Source organism: Astatotilapia calliptera, chromosome 13 (assembly GCF_964374335.1).
Source record: "Astatotilapia calliptera chromosome 13, fAstCal68.1, whole genome shotgun sequence".
NCBI lineage: Eukaryota > Metazoa > Chordata > Actinopteri > Cichliformes > Cichlidae > Astatotilapia > Astatotilapia calliptera.
In genome coordinates this window covers 31240985-31257596 of record NC_137434.1, presented here as the reverse complement: position 1 = coordinate 31257596, position 16612 = coordinate 31240985, and the positions used below count along the sequence as shown (strand labels likewise).

General features: G+C 42.6%; 1 protein-coding gene across 1 annotated transcript; it reads left to right on the top strand.

Annotated features, from left to right (window-relative positions):
* Positions 1-8715: 8715 nt before the first annotated feature.
* On the top strand, positions 8716-15903 carry sult6b1 (sulfotransferase family, cytosolic, 6b, member 1). The gene is made up of 7 exons (XM_026191023.2): positions 8716-9027; positions 10175-10287; positions 12357-12446; positions 12761-12887; positions 14468-14562; positions 14646-14802; positions 14927-15903. The coding sequence occupies exons 1-7, from the start codon at positions 8832-8834 to the stop codon at positions 15052-15054; spliced, it is 906 nt and encodes a 301-aa protein (XP_026046808.1). The 5' UTR covers positions 8716-8831; the 3' UTR covers positions 15055-15903.
* The last annotated feature ends 709 nt before the right edge of the window (positions 15904-16612 follow it).

Below are 16612 nucleotides of genomic sequence, written 5' to 3'. Positions count from 1 at the left end.
ACCAGTCGCATTGATTACTGTAATGCCCTGCTCTCTGGTCTCCCTAAAAAGAATATTTCAACTTTACAACTTACAAAACTCGGCAGCTCGTGTGCTGACGAAGACCAGAGGGCGGGCCCACATTACACCGGTTTTAGAATCGCTGCACTGGCTCCCCGTGTGTTTCAGGATCGATTTTAAAGTTCTTTTATTGGTTTTTAAATGTCTTAATGGTCTTGGGCCTTCTTATCTCTCAGATCTGCTTTTACCATACGAACCCTCGCGGACCCTGAGGTCCTCTGGTACTGGCCTTTTGATTGTCCCTAAAGTCAGGACACATACTCACGGAGAGGCAGCGTTTCAGTGGTATGGTCCTCGTCTGTGGAACAGCCTGCCGGAGGAGCTCAGGGCCGCAGAGAACGTACATGTTTTTAAGAACAGGCTCAAGACCCACCTTTTTAATTTAGCTTTTACTTAGCGTTTATTTATTTTTTATGCTTATTTATTCTATCCTGTTATTCTATTATTAATTTAGGCTTTACCTAATATTTATTGATTTTATTCTTATCCATTTTTTAATCTTCTTACTATATTTATATTTATATTTATATTGTATCCCGTTCTTGTTTATTTTATCATTTTACCCTGTATATATCCTATTGTGTCATATCTCCAGTGTTTCCTCGGAGGGCGCTCTCTGCACCGGGGCTGTGATCGACTGTGGCTGCTGGGTCTCTGGGGGTCCTCTCAGCCTGGCTGGGGGCCTCCTTTGCCTCCCTCCTGCTGTGTGCCCGGCCTGGAGGCTGCGGTCTGTGACCGGCTCTCGGTGCAGACGGCTCCCTGTGATAGTGTTTCCTCACTTGGCTCATGTGAACCCAGCCCAATTTTTACTCTTTAAGTGTGCGTGTGTGTGGGTGGGGGGGTGGGGGGGAGATATGTGTGTATTCACATCATTTATGTTAATGAGAGTGCAGGGAGTGAGTTGGAGGGTGGGGTGGGCTGCTTTTAACTATGTAAAGCACTTTGTGCTACATTTTTTGTATGAAAAGTGCTTTATAAATAAAGATTGATTGATTGATATATAAGGATGCATTATCTATGAAAGAGATAAATATTGTTCTTTTAATATATGGTACCCCTACATTTGTCTGAAAGCTTACCTGTATAAAAAAAAAGAAGAAAGAGAAAGAGAGAAGGGGAACGTGAAGGACAGACAGAGAGGTGACGGGCTCAGGTGGTGTACAGAACTACAGAAACAGCACAAGGAGTACTTCCTGTTTGTGTTAGTATTAGGGCTACTAAATAAGATGAGAGCTACATGTTCCCCCACTGGCCAAGCGTCTGGCTCCTGTGAATAAACTCGTTTCTCCTTAAAACAAACGTCGGTTTAGCTCGACACCACTAGCAGAACCAGCTTAGTGTAATCGACCCTGATGTTTGTGCATCACTGTAAAAGTGAAATTCAGCTGAGTGTTCCCAGCATGTGTGTGGGTGTCACATGTTCCGTTTTGGGATATTCTGCCATTATTTATCTATAACATCGTAACCGCTCTGTGAGGTTGATGTCAGTCTGTGAACGCCGTGCGTCATAAAGGCTTTAAAAACAAGTGGAACCTGAGCTGCACTGAGATCACTAATGTCACGTGACTTTGCCAACATTTGTATCTCTACATAAATCAGTGAGATTAAACGCAGTACACACTTTTAGAAGTTTACTCTTTGGCTGTCGGCCATTTAAAAACTTATCCACCGCCACACTTCCATCAAATCACTTTCCCAGAAACACTTCTGATTTCTTTCCAGATTTTTTTCTTTTTCCTTTTGCATTGTTTTCCCATTTCTGTTGTGTTTTATGTGCTTTTGCAGAGTTTTCTATTTGCAGTTCGTTTGGCCTCTGAGGGCCACCGTGCATTCAGGTCTCACAGGCAGTTCAGCAGAATACTGATATTTTGCACTTAAAAACCAGATTGATAGAGCCTGATCACTGCGCTGTGTGCGGCTTATTTAGTGAGTGAAGCTCCTGAACAAACGTGCCGAGGCACATTTGTGATTCAGCTTTCTCTGTTTGCCTGATTACCCTTTGCAAAACCTAACTAAAACCTTCACCACCAGGGGGCGGCGATGTGACAGTAGGTGTTTTATCTTCTCCTTATCCAGCTCAGGGTCACCGTGAGGTCACAGCCGGATGTTGAAATAATTTCATCTTTAAAATCTTGATATTTAACTTTAGCTAACGTCAGTTTTCACAAGACAGAAATTCTACTGATTTCTCTTTCTCATAAAATTTATGCCAAAAATATTAATAGTATAAAGTAGCCAATATTTTTAAAAAGTTTTGCTAGATGTAAATATTTTTGTCCATGTTGCCACTGAGCAGCGTCCTCTTCTCTAACATCAGTCTGTGATAGTCTGATGGAGGATTCCAGCTGCTCAGCTTCATCCTGTTTTTCCTCGTGATGCTCCAGATGTTCCAGATGGCGGGCCGGTTCAGCGGCTTTTCTCCTACGAAGCCGTGCTGCTGGAATAGATGCAGTCACCTGTAAAATCTGCCTCCAGCTAACAACGTCTTGTTGCCATGAAATAATAAAACATGTCAGTTTGAACATTTCATTTGTTTTGTCTTCTATTGTGAATAAAATCAATGCATTCTGTTTTTACTCACATGTCATGCGAACTTACAACTTTTTGAGAATTTTGATATAAAGAAATAGTAAACTGAGATATGTTCATACTTGATAAACGTCAGCCAACACCTTTTCTGTCACTAATCTGTGTTCTTCCATTTTACTCAAACCTCTGCTGCCTTTTATTTACTTTCTAATCGTGATTATGGCGATCAGTAAAACTCGGGAACAGGCCTGGCATCATTCTGATGAAGTGAAATCATTCCCAGCAGAAACAGACGCGTCTTTGTAGGTGTTTGAAACGCCAGCAGGAAAAGTCAGCAGGGTGTAAAATCATTCATTAATTAAACACTTTAAGAGAAAGATGAAGAAGCGTGACGGATTCAGGCGTGGAAATGTGTGTGTGTGTGTGTGTGTGTGTGTGTGTGTGTGTGTGTGTGTGTGTGTGTGTGTGTGTGTGTGTGTGTGTGTGTGTGTGTGTGTGGAATCTGTGGTTGCTCCTTTGCGTGGAGCTGAATGGAGTTTTTTGTTTGGGACAGTTTGCAAATGACACCGTGAGGCCCCGATCGCCGCTGTGGCCGAGAGGGGCCCCGGGCGAAGAGCCAGGATGTAAGACAGCGGGTGAAGAGGGGAGGGGGAGGGGAGTTATCTGAGGACAGCAAAGAGGAAGGGTGAGGGACCAGAAGAACAAGCGAGCGATTGAGACTGGCAGATTCTTTTGTTTTTAGACCAAAGGTATTTTTCTCCGTCCGGCTTCATCTCAGAGCCCTGAAAAAGGATCTGCTTCTGATACATCTGCTAACCTTCAGAACTAAAGTGCCCCGGTGCAGCAGGGATGCTGCTGATTGTTTGAGCTTTTAGATTTTGGTGCAAATCAAACTAAGACGTAGCATCACTGAGTTCCATCTTCAGTCTCTCTCCTGATTTTTCTGCTCTACGTGACCCGAAGAGAAAAAGGTTGCGAGTAAAACCAGCCGGCTCAGAACTTATGAGATGAAATGTTTCATCTAAATTTACAGAGAAAAAGACACAAACACGCAGATGATGGAAAAACACCCGAGATCAATAAAAATGGAAAAGTTTGATTTTTATTTTAAAGGTTTACAAATTTAAAAGACAAAAACATCAAAATCATCTGTAATTTTTTTAGAAAACTGACATTTATGAATGAAAGCAGTATCTGCATACAGATGGCATTAACATTGCATGTTAGGATATTATAAAATAAGGTCAGGTTTATTTATTAAGCGCTTTTCGTAGACAGGCAACAAAGGTTAAAATAAAGAAAACATTAAGTAATAAAATAGACAATATAAACAATGCAAATTCAAAACAATTCAAAAGTGTTGATTAACTGAAGGCCTGTTTAAACAAACACGTTTTAACTGCTTGTTAAAGGATTCCACAGAGTCAACAAACGTAGTTGTGGTGGGAAACTGTTCCACAGCCTTGGTGCCACAGACTGAAAGGCTCCGCCCCCTTTTCACCAACCAACAAACTGTGAGCCTGTGAGCAAAGACCACGAGCAGCAGTGTAACAATAATATTTTTAACATACGTCAGAGTCAAAGGAGCTTGCAAAGAAAAGCGTCTGGACTTCTTTAAGTTGCTTGAAGACGTTTCACCTCTCATCCAAGAAGCTTCTTCAGTTCTAAGGTCAAATGGTGGAGAGTCCCAGATTTAAACCTAGTGGGAGTGACCCCCCACAGAGGGACAAAAGGACCCCCTGATGATCCTCTAATCGCCTGAGCCAAGGTGGGAAACTGGGCGTGGGTCCCAATCAGCCAGAGTTTTGGGTGAGTTCATTGTGAAACCTGGCCCCACCTTATCATGCGAATTCCTGAGATCAGATGGCCCAGGATGTGAGTGGGCGTTAAGGCGTCTGGGAAGGGATCTCAAAGGGAAACTCCCACTAGGTTTATATCTGGGACTCTCCACCATTTGACCTTAGAACTGAAGAAGCTTCTTGGATGAGAGGTGAAACGTCTTCAAGCAACTTAAAGAAGTCCAGACGCTTTTCTTTCCAAGCTCCTTTGACTACGATGACCTGGATGACTGAGAACCTTCACAGACAACATACGTCAGAGTTGGCTCAGAGCAATCCTGCCACAGAGAGTCGGTCCTCATGTGCAGCTGCTAAGTGACGAGGGGCTTATGTGTGTTGATAATGCAAATAACGCACACATGCAAACACAAGCAAGGAGACCAAGCAGAAAAGGGACGAATAAAACACGACCTAGAACATGTTATGAGTAAATGGTGACCTCGTGAGTCTCAGGATAACTCCACCTGAAGACCTGAAAGCATTTTGATGATGACCTGTTTACAGTGTTCAATACTCTTAAATAAAGGGTGTATTTGATGGTAATTATTATACAGTTTGTCGATTGCTGTTCTTCATTCTTTTCAGACGTCAGACGTCTATTTTGTCGTCACACTGTGACTCAGGTGTGAGCCCACTGGACAGCTTTAGTGGACAGATGTTAAAGTTCTGTAGTTTTCCCTGTTGATAAAGACTCCCACCACTCATTGCCACCCATACAACAGTGCTGTCAGAGTCCTGGGTCTCCCCACCCAGCATGTTTAGTTCTTTGTGATTTTTGTATTATTGTACTTGTGTGAGTTGTTCTATGGTTTCTAGTTTCGATCCCTTGCCCTTCATGTTTCTCTGTGTCCCCTCTGTTCTGTGTAGTCTGTGTCTGCATGTTTGAGTTCCCCTCTGTGTCTCTCGGTTCTTAGAGTCCTCTGCCTTATGGTTTGTGTCTCTGTGTTTCTTAGTTGCTGTCTCCACTGTGTCAAGTTTGCGTCTCTGTGTCATACTTCCTGTTTTACTTTGAAGGGCTGTGTCTTATGTGAATGCGTCCTGCTTTGCTTGTCTCGTCAGTCCTGATTTCTCCCAGCTGTGCCCTCCTTCTGTGTCTCATTCCACTCGTTACTTCCCAGTGTATTTAAACCCTGTGTTTCTCTGAGTCAGTGTTGCGTTGTCCCTCATGCTGTGTGGATCTCCCTGTGTCTCCCTGTGAGTTTAGGTTGTCATTCTCCAGTTTGGTATGCTTTTCCCAGCCAGCAAATAAAGCTGTGGTTTTGAGTTCACCCCTTGTGTCTAAGAGCCTGCATTTTGGGTCCAATTCCTGCCTGCCACACAGCGATTCATGACAAGTACAAGGACATTTTCTGTGAATAAATGAATTTTCTACACGTTTATCTTTTTATCTCCCGTCCGGCTCTGCAGCAATCACAGTTATTGTCTGAAGGACAAGAAAAATACCCAACAGATTTATTTTCCCAAGTAGGCCAGTACAGCTTTTGCTATACTGGTTTACTTGATTGTCATATTTTATTTGACCTTTATTATAATTATTTATTTATTTATTTTTATTTTGAGTTATTACAATCCGAATGCACAGGACGGGGGAACAGGAAAGAGGAAGAATGAGAGGTGAAGGGTTTTAATGAAGGAGGAATAAACTGCTTGTGGCCTTTTACATGATAACTTGTGGTAACTGGAGCTACTGGACAAACGTAGCGCCATAAAAAGCCCAAAGTGTTGCATAAAGCAGCTCCTCCTCATCCTGTTTCTTCACGTGTTTGCAGGACTGACGACTCAGCATGACACACTATTTTCCTGTAAAAAGATTATGTCACCATCCTGACCCATGCACTAGATCATTTCCTAATTCCTCGTCTTCCCCGTTTCAATCCTGCTCTTCCTGTTTGCTTGAATGTGGGCGTGTTGCTGCCCTCTGTACCTACTGAGGGTTGAACCACAGATCAGGACACCTGTCCTTTGTGTCCTTTGCTGTGTTTGTGTAACCTCGTACCTGCTGCGTGTCAGCTGTTATGGTACCTAAAGTAATCCATTGAACCTCTGACTCCATCTTAATCGCACAAATCCTTCAGTCACGTCTCCAGGTGGGCCACACCTGGACGGGTCACACGGCTGTCTCAGTGGAGACACACAGCCATTCAGCTCCATGCAGGTCCTCCCACAGCACTTTGTGTATGTTGGATTCAAACCCAAGACCTTCCTGCTGCGAGCCAACAGTGCTAACCACAGCACCACTACTTTATGCTTAATCACCCAATGTCAGCACGCCTCTGCGTTCTCTGCCGACTTCATTAAACTCACTAAAGCTGCTGTTCAGAAATCAGTCAGCTGATTCTGAGCTCGTCACCACAGGTTCATTGTTTTAACAAAACGATTTCATGATGATTTATCTGTTTATAATACTGGAGAGAACAATAACAATGTAAATCCTAATGAAAAACAGTTTCTGTCACAGTGACGCGAGCAGTAGGAGGAGGCTCTTGTATCGTTGAGCTGCAGAAGAATATAAAGACATAGACGCTCGATGGGAGCCCGAGTTAATGACACGATGCAGCTTAAATCTAATATTTGAATGTTTCACTGATCAGTGTCAAAATCCACCCACGTCTACACGAGCGATTGTACTCAATGTAACAGCAAAACAACTTCTTTCACTCTTTTTTGGGACAAACTTGGATATTGTTGCTGGAGCCCTTCAGCTCCATCGATGCACAGCTTGTATCCACATTATAGGCAGGGGTGAAACCGATGGGGGGTTAAAGACTATCCAATTCAATTTTATGTATATAAATTGGTGACAGTGGGAAGGAAAAACTTTTAACAGGAAGAAACCTCTGGCACAATCAGGCTGAGGGAGGGGCGGGGCCATCTGCTGCGACCAGTTAGAGGGGTCCTAAAGACGTCGGCACACAGTTTAATGCTCCACAGACATAGTTGCTGTGGGTGGGGCGGCTGCACCCAGGTACCCTTTGTCTTCTAACCCGCCCCCATGCTGACCTCACATTTTAACATTAAGCACCATAAACCTGGTGAAAAGAGAAGGCTTTAGGCCACGCCTACAATGCAAATATGAAACAAAGAGTTAGTCCCTGCAGACCTCAGCTGCTCTTTGATATTTGATAAGCAGACATTTTTACATTAATAATAATTATAAATGAGAGAGTGAATAACAGTCGTGTCCCGATCGCTGCGTCTGTTCCCAGAGCTTCACTCGTTTCAGTTTGTGAAATATTTTAGACTGACTTTCTGTTCTTAGAGGTAGTTGAATCTTCTAGTTCTCACAGTAGTTTAGCTTTGTTGTCAGCATTTGTATCTGCTGGGTTGTTTGAATTGCCTGACACTTAAATAAAGCTTAGTGCTGTCTCGATGCTGAACAACTTTATTTTCGTGGTGCATTTGAGGAATGTGACATGTTTTTCTTGTCAGGGAACTGTTTACTTTCAAACGATTTTTGCACAGCAGCTCGCTGACACGAAGGCAGACGAGTGAATCGCGTGTGGAGGACTGTTAGATAACTCACAGCCTCACCCACAGGGACCCGCATGGACCGGGGCTGAGCAGGGCGCTTTTCCTCTGGAGGAATGTAGCTGTGTATGCCCTCAGTGCAGCCACTGAGGCCTCTTTCTAAGAGACTGACACATAATAGCTTCCTGAGGTTTGTATGATAAATGAATGAGGATTAGCCCCGCCCACTTATAGCACGCTCTGCTCTTGGAGCCTGGCTCTCGTTTTGGCCATGAAACAAGTTTTCTTAACTTTTTCGGTGTCCGGGAATTAGACACAGGCTTAAATAAAGGCTTCACTTGTATTCAGGTGTCAGGTTATGAAACCCCACAACTGGTTAGTTCTGTGCAGCAGGAGTGCAGTGATGGGCTGAGTTGGTCATAAGAGACAAATACATGACAAAAAAGACACGAATGCTTAAATGTGTTTCACTAAAGCAGCAGTTTAAAAAGCTTCCTGTGCCACTCGTCATTGTCGGCTAATAGTTCACATTTAGAGGATCGCTTCAGGAAGCTGTTTACAATTCACCGACCAGAAAGGAGCACAGGAAGCTCATCTGTAACGCTTGTGTGTGTGTGTGTGTGTGTGTGTGTGTGTGTGTGCGTGTGAGTCAGTCTGGCACCTCCATATGGTGAACCTTGTCCAGAGATCTCCATTCAGCCTTCAGCCACGCCTCCATGAATCCAGGGTTTTCTGCATATTTGTGTGTGTGTGGTTGTGTGGAGGGGGAGGTGCTTGATGCCTCCTCCTCCTCCTCCTCCCGTTGTTCCTACTTTACACACACACCCTTTTTCCTCTGTGTCTCAGTTCTGCTTTCTCACTTTCAGCTCCAGCAGCGTCTGCAGCTTCTCCCGAGTTTCCTTCCTCTTTGAGTCTCTGCTCCGTGCGTAAGTCAGGATGAGCGGCGAGGGACCGATGGGCCCGCTGCAGGCCAAGATGCTGAAGGCGAAGGAGATGAGCGACGAGGAGAAGGTGTACAGATACAATGGTGTGCTGTACTCGACCCTCCTGTCTCCCAAGGAGCATTTAAAGTGTCTGGAGAAGATGCAGGCCAGAGAGGACGACATCATGCTGGTGGCTTACCCCAAATGTGGTGAGTAATGCTGATCGAGTCAAAAAGATCTGTTAATGAGCTGAAGATGAGAGCCTTTCATTTAAAAACGCCAACATGTTTTTAGTCGTGTTTAAACTCCATCAGACGGTGTGACCTCTGACCTATGAGCTTTCTAGGTGCAATCCCTGAACTCTTCACTCTGCAGCAGCCAGACTCCCTCAAGAGTGCACGACAATGTGCAATCAATCATGAGCCGACTACTCAGAGATGATTTAAAAGGCGAGGAAAAGGTTCACACGCCGGATATTAATCAGAGCAGGCAAACAAATCCAACAGGGAAACCAGCTGTAAAACAAAGACAGAGAGGAGGTCAACTTTAGGGGCAGGGCAAAGATTACAACAGCGGGAAACACGTGAAACCAGGAAGTGACGAGTCTGAAATAAGAGCACAAAAAACAAACAGACGAGTATCAGGGAAAAACGGGGAAGCCGCCACAGTTGAAGTTCGGGACCTGCTCGGCTCATTTTTACTTCCTTATTTTGTTCTTAGACAGCTGTGCATGACTAACAGCTCAACACTGATCCTTTTCCTCAGACGAGCAAAGGGATACCCCTCTCTGTGACATCATGCAGATCTGAGAGTATAAAAGCTGTGTGAGCTTTAGTCTCACAGGGAAACACTGAGCTCAGCATTAGAAACATGTTTAATGTGAACATTCACCACCACTTCATATCAAATCTACCAGGTTACAGCAAAAGTTGAAACTTGTTTTCTGTTGGAGAAACTTTTTAAAGGCCGTCAGTGGATGGTAGCTGAGTCTGCCCTCTGCTGGGACCTCTTAAAAACACTCTCCTGATGACTTCATGCTCTTGGCTGCTTATTTCAGGTCATATTGAATAAAAGGTTTTAGCTCAGTTAGTAAAATGTACATTTTTGGTCATTGAAGTGTCAGAAAGGATTATCCAATATATTCTCATTGACTAACAGCTGATGATTGACAAGCCAGTGAGCGTGCGGCTCTTTGGCTAATGCTCCACCAAAGCCAGCGTCACGCAAATATAAGCAAACAGATCTGCACAGAAACGACCAAAGAGAGCATGAAAGGGTTATAGGCCTTATATCTGTGTAATCTCTGCAATGATAGCACAACCGCACGTGTGTGTGTGCGTGTGTGTGTGTGTGCAGGTTTCAACTGGATGGTCGGGGTGATAAAGAAGATCATCACAGCGGCTACAGGCGTGAAGTCGGAAAGCAAACTCCCACCGCTGATCGAGTTTCATGGACCAGAAAATTTAAAGGTTGTGTGTGTGTGTTGTATAATGTATATGAGACACTAAAAATCAGTCATTATTATTACAGTTATTGTTAGAAGCCGGCCTCCTGTCTGCAGGTGTGCTGTACAGGTGAAAGGTTGAGCCGTGCAGAGCGCCTCTGTGTTTGCGTGACACACCTGCTCCTGTGCAAACACAGATACCATCTAACAGCGCGGGCGCGGCGACACGTCTGAAGCACTTGTGTGTGTGGTGCTTTTAGCTATATGATAAACAGGCATGGTTTAAGAAACTGGAAGGCTTTGCTCCAGGGGAGGCACATTCACTGTCTGCAGCGTTCGTGTCTCTCAGTACAGCCGTTACCTTCTGATGAAAATAAAGATGTCATTCAAACCCAGAAACCACAGAAGTGCATTTTCCCCTCATGCATTTTTCTTTAATGTGAGCTCATTTTTACTGTTAGGCTCCACTACAGTGGCTTTGCATGATTCGCTTCAGAATAATCTGCATTTATATCGTACTGGGCCGACTGTGGGCTAAAACCCTAACCCAGATTACTAATTTAACAGTCTGAACACTGATGTTTGTAAAATATGCACTAAAATAAGACAATATTTCATCAGCTGCTGCTACTGGCCGAGCCTTGTTCATTCAATTTAACAATTAAAAAATATAAACATAAAGTAATTAGCAATTATTCGGACTCTCTCAGTTCTATGTGACCGGGAGAAGGCTGTCCGTTTTCTCATCGTTACAATTTTAAACCAAAACACATCAAATAAATTAAAGAAGCAGGGCTCGTTGTACTGGAACCCCGGAGCACACATTGATGAGGAGCTGTGTGGATGTTATTTTACAGCACAGTACTGACGAGGTCCCTGATCCACATCTGGATTCCTGTCAGGCTTCTCCTCAGCGTTCAGTCACTGAACGTCTGTGAGCTGCTTCAACATTTTATGAAATAAAAGGTTTAAATCAGACCCCGAGATGAAGATCACATCTATGTAAAAACAGAGCAAAATGTCTTTTCAGTCTTTGCTTTCTTCAGGAAGTTGGTTTGTCTGCTCCCATGTGGAAGTCATTTAATAGGCTGATTCCTACACAGTTCATGTTTAGAGTATGGAGGCCTTTTCCTCAGTTTCTTTTGACAGCACTGATTTGATCCCAGAGTCGCCTGAGGAAGAAAAACCAGTAAAACCTGTGTTTAATAACTGCAAGTTAAAAAGTACAGTTAGATCACACGTGCCTGCCTAAAGTAGAAGAACTAATATATTTGTATGAAGTCATATTAGGTGAAAGGTTGGATTCAAGCACGCCAACTTAACTGTAATCAAACAGTTTGTGTAGTGAATATTTTAAAAGAATAAATCCTGAAACTACGTTTAAACGTTTGTGTTTACAGCTTGACTGCAGCTGAAATCACTTCCAGGTGTGACGTAATCATGTGAAGCAGCTGCTTTGTTTGTTCCTGTTTGGATTCACAGCATTTTCCTCATAATTTTCCAAAACTTAAATTCGGTTTAGCTGGAAATAAATCAAAGATACTTAAAAAATAAAAAAATAAAAAAATAAATTTGTATTTATGTAGCACCTTTCAAGACAGAATCACAAAGTGCTGCACATAAGATTATAGCAGTCAACAAAGTCAACAGAGTTCAGCATTTTTGTGGTTTGACTCTGGAAAAAGCAGCCGATTGGCTCACTGAGGAGCAGATGTGATTCCCTGAAGGTGCTTTTTCACTTCCTGTTTGAAAGAAAAGGCACATCTGGGCGTGTTGCAGCTGTTCAGTCACAAACATGCAGACAGTAATTCATCGTGAGTCGAACCCTGTAGCATTACAACCCTGACAAATTACAGCACAGGAAGCAAAATCCTTAAAAGCAAAGTCTGGAAATTCTGCAAATTTGCTTTAAGCAGACTGAATCGACCCAGAGAATGTGAAGCTGCAGACCTTTGGTACACTGGGTTCCTGAAAAGCCACACCCTGGGCCAAAGTGTTTGCACAAGCAACGCCTTCCCTGCTTTCACCACAACAAGACTCTAAATGCATGTCACAAAATGTTGGGTAAATATGGTATGTTTTGTCCACCCTCAGAACGTGGAAGAAGCTCCTTCTCCAAGACTTCTGGGGGCTCACCTTCACCCCGACAACATTCCTGCTTCCTTCTACGAAAAGAAGACTAAGGTGAGTTTCACGAGCTCTGCAGGAGACGTTCAGCTGCATACTGCTGCCACAAGCATCTGTGTAAAACTCAAGCTCTCATTCCCACAACGAACTGCAGCTTTTCCAAATGTAACCCCAGGATTTAGATGCTTGGTTGATGACAGTGGAAACTCTGTAAGAAAAAGAACAGACCGACGCATGGACCCTGCTTTGAGGAAAAATGTGGCCAATGTTCAGAGTAGTTGTAACTGTTGTTCCCGTCTTTCTGTTCTTGTATCCTTTCTCTCCTCTCTCCAGGTCAATAAAATCTCATTTGTGTGGTTTTTCTTGCACAGATTCTGGTGGTCTTCAGAAACCCGAAAGACACAATGGTCTCCTTCTATCATTTCTCCAACAGCAACCCAGCGCTCCCATCCGCAAAGTCCTGGGACACCTTTTACTCCCAGTTCATGAGTGGAGAAGGTAAGCAAACAAACCGAGCATAATACTTATTAATGTGAGGAACGCTGGACACACTGTGGTCCAAACCTTGTCCATAAAAATACCAGCTTTTGTTTCACTCTTTGATTTGGCTTCATAATCCTGAGCCTTGCTGCACTTGTGGCCTCACAAACAGCACATAGTGCTGACTCAGCAGGGTCACGGTGGAAATGTTGGATTGGTCCAAGTGGGGCAAAGAGCTGCTGTGGCCCCACTTAGTGAGTTTGCTATGAAGCACTGCAATAAAACAGTTAGTTTAGTTGCTTATCAGGCCTGGACTGAGCACAGAGAGATGCTTGTCAGAGTATAATAAACACAGATACCATAACCTGTAAGTAAGAGATTTATAATGTCTATTAAAAGAGAAAAAGTACAGAAGAAATATTCGGTCCAAGACTGTGAGTTTCTGTGATTCTGAAATTGGATTTAAAAAGAGCAAAAATTATTTAAAATAAATTCTTCTGACTGCAAAGAAAACTATCAACGAGTGGCACAGAAGTTACTGCCAAGAGTGTATTAAAAAAAGGCCTTGGTTAGCTTGAGACACCAGAGATTATTCCATCAGGTTTATCACTAGACAGTACTTGGTTTGCTAAAATTACTCAGCTTTAGGTGTGAAAAACGATTTAGTCAAAGGAGCTTGGAAAGAAAAGCGTCTGGACTTCTTTAAGTTGCTTGAAGACGTTTCACCTCTCATCCAAGAATCTTCTTCAGTTCTAAGGTCAAATGGTGGAGAGTCCCAGATTTAAACCTAGTGGGAGTTTCCCCCCACAGAGGGACAAAAGGACCCCCTGATGATCCTCTAATCGCCTGAGCCAAGGTGTGAAAACGGGTGTGGGTCACAATCAGCCAAGGGTGAGCTCATTGTGAAACCTGGCCCCACCCTGTCGTGTGATTTCCTGAGGTCAGATGGCCCAGGATGTGAGTGGGCGACTGGGGACCATGACCCTCGTGGGGACACTCCCATAGGCCTTAAAATCTGGGACTCTCCACCAGTTGCTTTTATAACTGAAGAAGCTTCTTGGATGACGCTTTTCTTTCCGAGCTCCTCAGACTACGATGACTGAGAACCTTCACAGACATAAAAACTATTTAGTTTAGCTTTGGATGCTAAAAATATCTTGGTCAAATTTAGGCGTTAAGAATGGGTTAAGCAATAATTTGGTTACCTTTAGGTCCTAAAAATTACTTCAGAGCTTCTGAAAAAACTGTTTCTGAAGCATTAGAATGAATGAGATTATTGATTTGGAAATCAAGCCATCGTCAATACTGGGAAGAACCCTGACAATATGTTTTTGTGAAAAAATGACTTCATAGATTCAAATCGTTTTTGATTAATTCATTTGAACCTAGACCTGGAAATTACACGTCTCAAATTGAGATATTCTGATATGATATATATAATTTATTCAGATTAAAAAAATCTATAAAATTTGATTTTAAATCTGAAGACTAGAATTACAGAAGCATTTCTAACTAAGCATGGGAAAGAGTGGCTTCGATTTTGGGGGCCATCTTCTGACCTGGTGATTCATTAATTTTTTGTCATTGTTTGTGTGTAGTTCCCTGGGGGTCTTACTTTGACCACGCCTTAGGTTGGGAGAAGAAGATGGACGACCCCAATGTCATGGTCGTTACATATGAAGAGCTGAAACAGGTAAAGCTGCATTTGACATAGAACAGTTAGACACCGCAGGGGTTTGTGGTAATGTGCGGTAATGATTCTTCTGTTTCCCGTAGGACCTGAGCGAGAACATCCGTAGGATCTCCAGCTTCTACGGCTTCAGCCTGACAGAGGCTCAGGTGCAGCAGATCGCAGATGCGAGCACCTTCAAAGCCATGAAGGAAAGCTCCAGCAGCTCCCACGGCAATATGGGGAATGTCTTCTTCAGGAAAGGTGCCCAGAAAGTAGCCTAGAAAACGAGAAATGCATACTGTGATACTTAGCCAACATCTTATCAATCCTCAGGTGGAATCCAAATGCAGCTGTTTCACTTTGTGATGTTTGTGTCCCTGCAAAGGTGAGGTTGGAGACTGGAAGAACCATTTCACACCAGAGCAGAGCCGAGAGATGGACGAGGTCTTCAACAAACGTCTGGCAGGAACAAAGATAGGAGCCAAACTTAACTATCAAGCACACTGTCAGTAGGAGGAAGACACAGGAGAGCTTTGGGAAAAGGCATCTTTATGTGGGTTTACCTTTAATATTGTTAAACTTAAATTAGTGGATGAGGCTCAGTTCACAGCCAAAGACCCACTGTTAAAATCTCAAGTAAAACAAGCAGAAAAAAAGGGATAGAAAGAGGGAAAACCGATCTCATGATTCAAGCATTTTAACCCCAATATGCAAATGTAGTTTCAACCGAAGTCTGATTGTGTTGTGATTAGAACCTATTCTGCTCATTTCCAGCTCCATATTTCTATCCTTGGACTGGAGTAACTTTGCATTATTCACAGCACCAGTATTCAAGCAATATATGCACCACCCACTTCTCAATTTGAACATCAGATGGGGGTGGAGCTCCTGTGCCTCAGATGACCTCTTTTTGACATCATACAGATCCAAGAGTAGAAAAAACTGTCACAAACTGAGTGTTTATAGCAGTCTGCAACCGGAGCTTTTGACTGACAGGGATTATTGTATCTCATTATTTAAAACTCTGGTCAAGTTTAATATGAACATCCATCATTAGACCAGGAAATAAGGAAAACTAACTCAAACTAAAACCGCTTTTTGTTTCCTTTAAATCACATAAAGTAGATAAAGTGAGAGATGTTTGGTGTACTCCTGATGATTCAAATCAAATGAGCACACTCGTTCGAACGGCAGCTACCTGGAACCATGATGGTGCAGTTCAGGAAACACTCCTGTGGCTGATTCTGTGGCAACCAAACAATACTGTAAAACAGTCACATTTTGAGTTACATGTACATTACTACAAACAGCACATCGCTGGAAGATATCATTGCAATAAACAATAGATCTCTTTTGTCTTGACTCTGTCGGGTTTTTTATGATGAAACAATTTTAAAGTTTACTCTCGGGGGACATCTGAATGTTTTGAGGAAGTTGGATGACTTTAATCTTAAATCTCAAAAGTTTAGCTTTTCAATCTTAATTTAAGGTACAGTCAGTACTTTTTCTGGCTATTTTGTCTTTTTTTTAAAAGCATACTGTATCCATAAATGTCCATGGAACAGTGTGTAATTAAATTATCCAACAAACTGTTCATTTTTGTATTTCCTGATCTTTTGCTAAGTGATGATATTATTCAAATATGTTCAAATGTAATTTGTATGAAAAGTATTTCTTAAACAAACTGTAGTAGAAATATACAGCCAGCTGTGGCTGGTAAGGGATAAAATCTGATGGTAATGTTTTTTATCTATGGCTGACAAAACCCTGTTTGTCCTATAACAGCCACCATAGCTGGAATAATACACTTAAATTGGGAGAAGTAAGAAAACAGAATTCAGCTGATTGCAACCTGCAATCTACTGACATCTAGTGGTGAAAAATTCTACATACTGAACCTTTAAGCTGTTTGTTTAATGTTGTGTTGAAAGTAACTGCTGTTACAATGGAATTTTCCACTTTTGAGATAAACAAAGTATCTAAAAAGAAATAAAAATGATATCTATCCCCAGAAGTTAAGATATTGTGTTACAGTAGCCAAAACGAAGCTAATAAAATAGCTTCATATAAA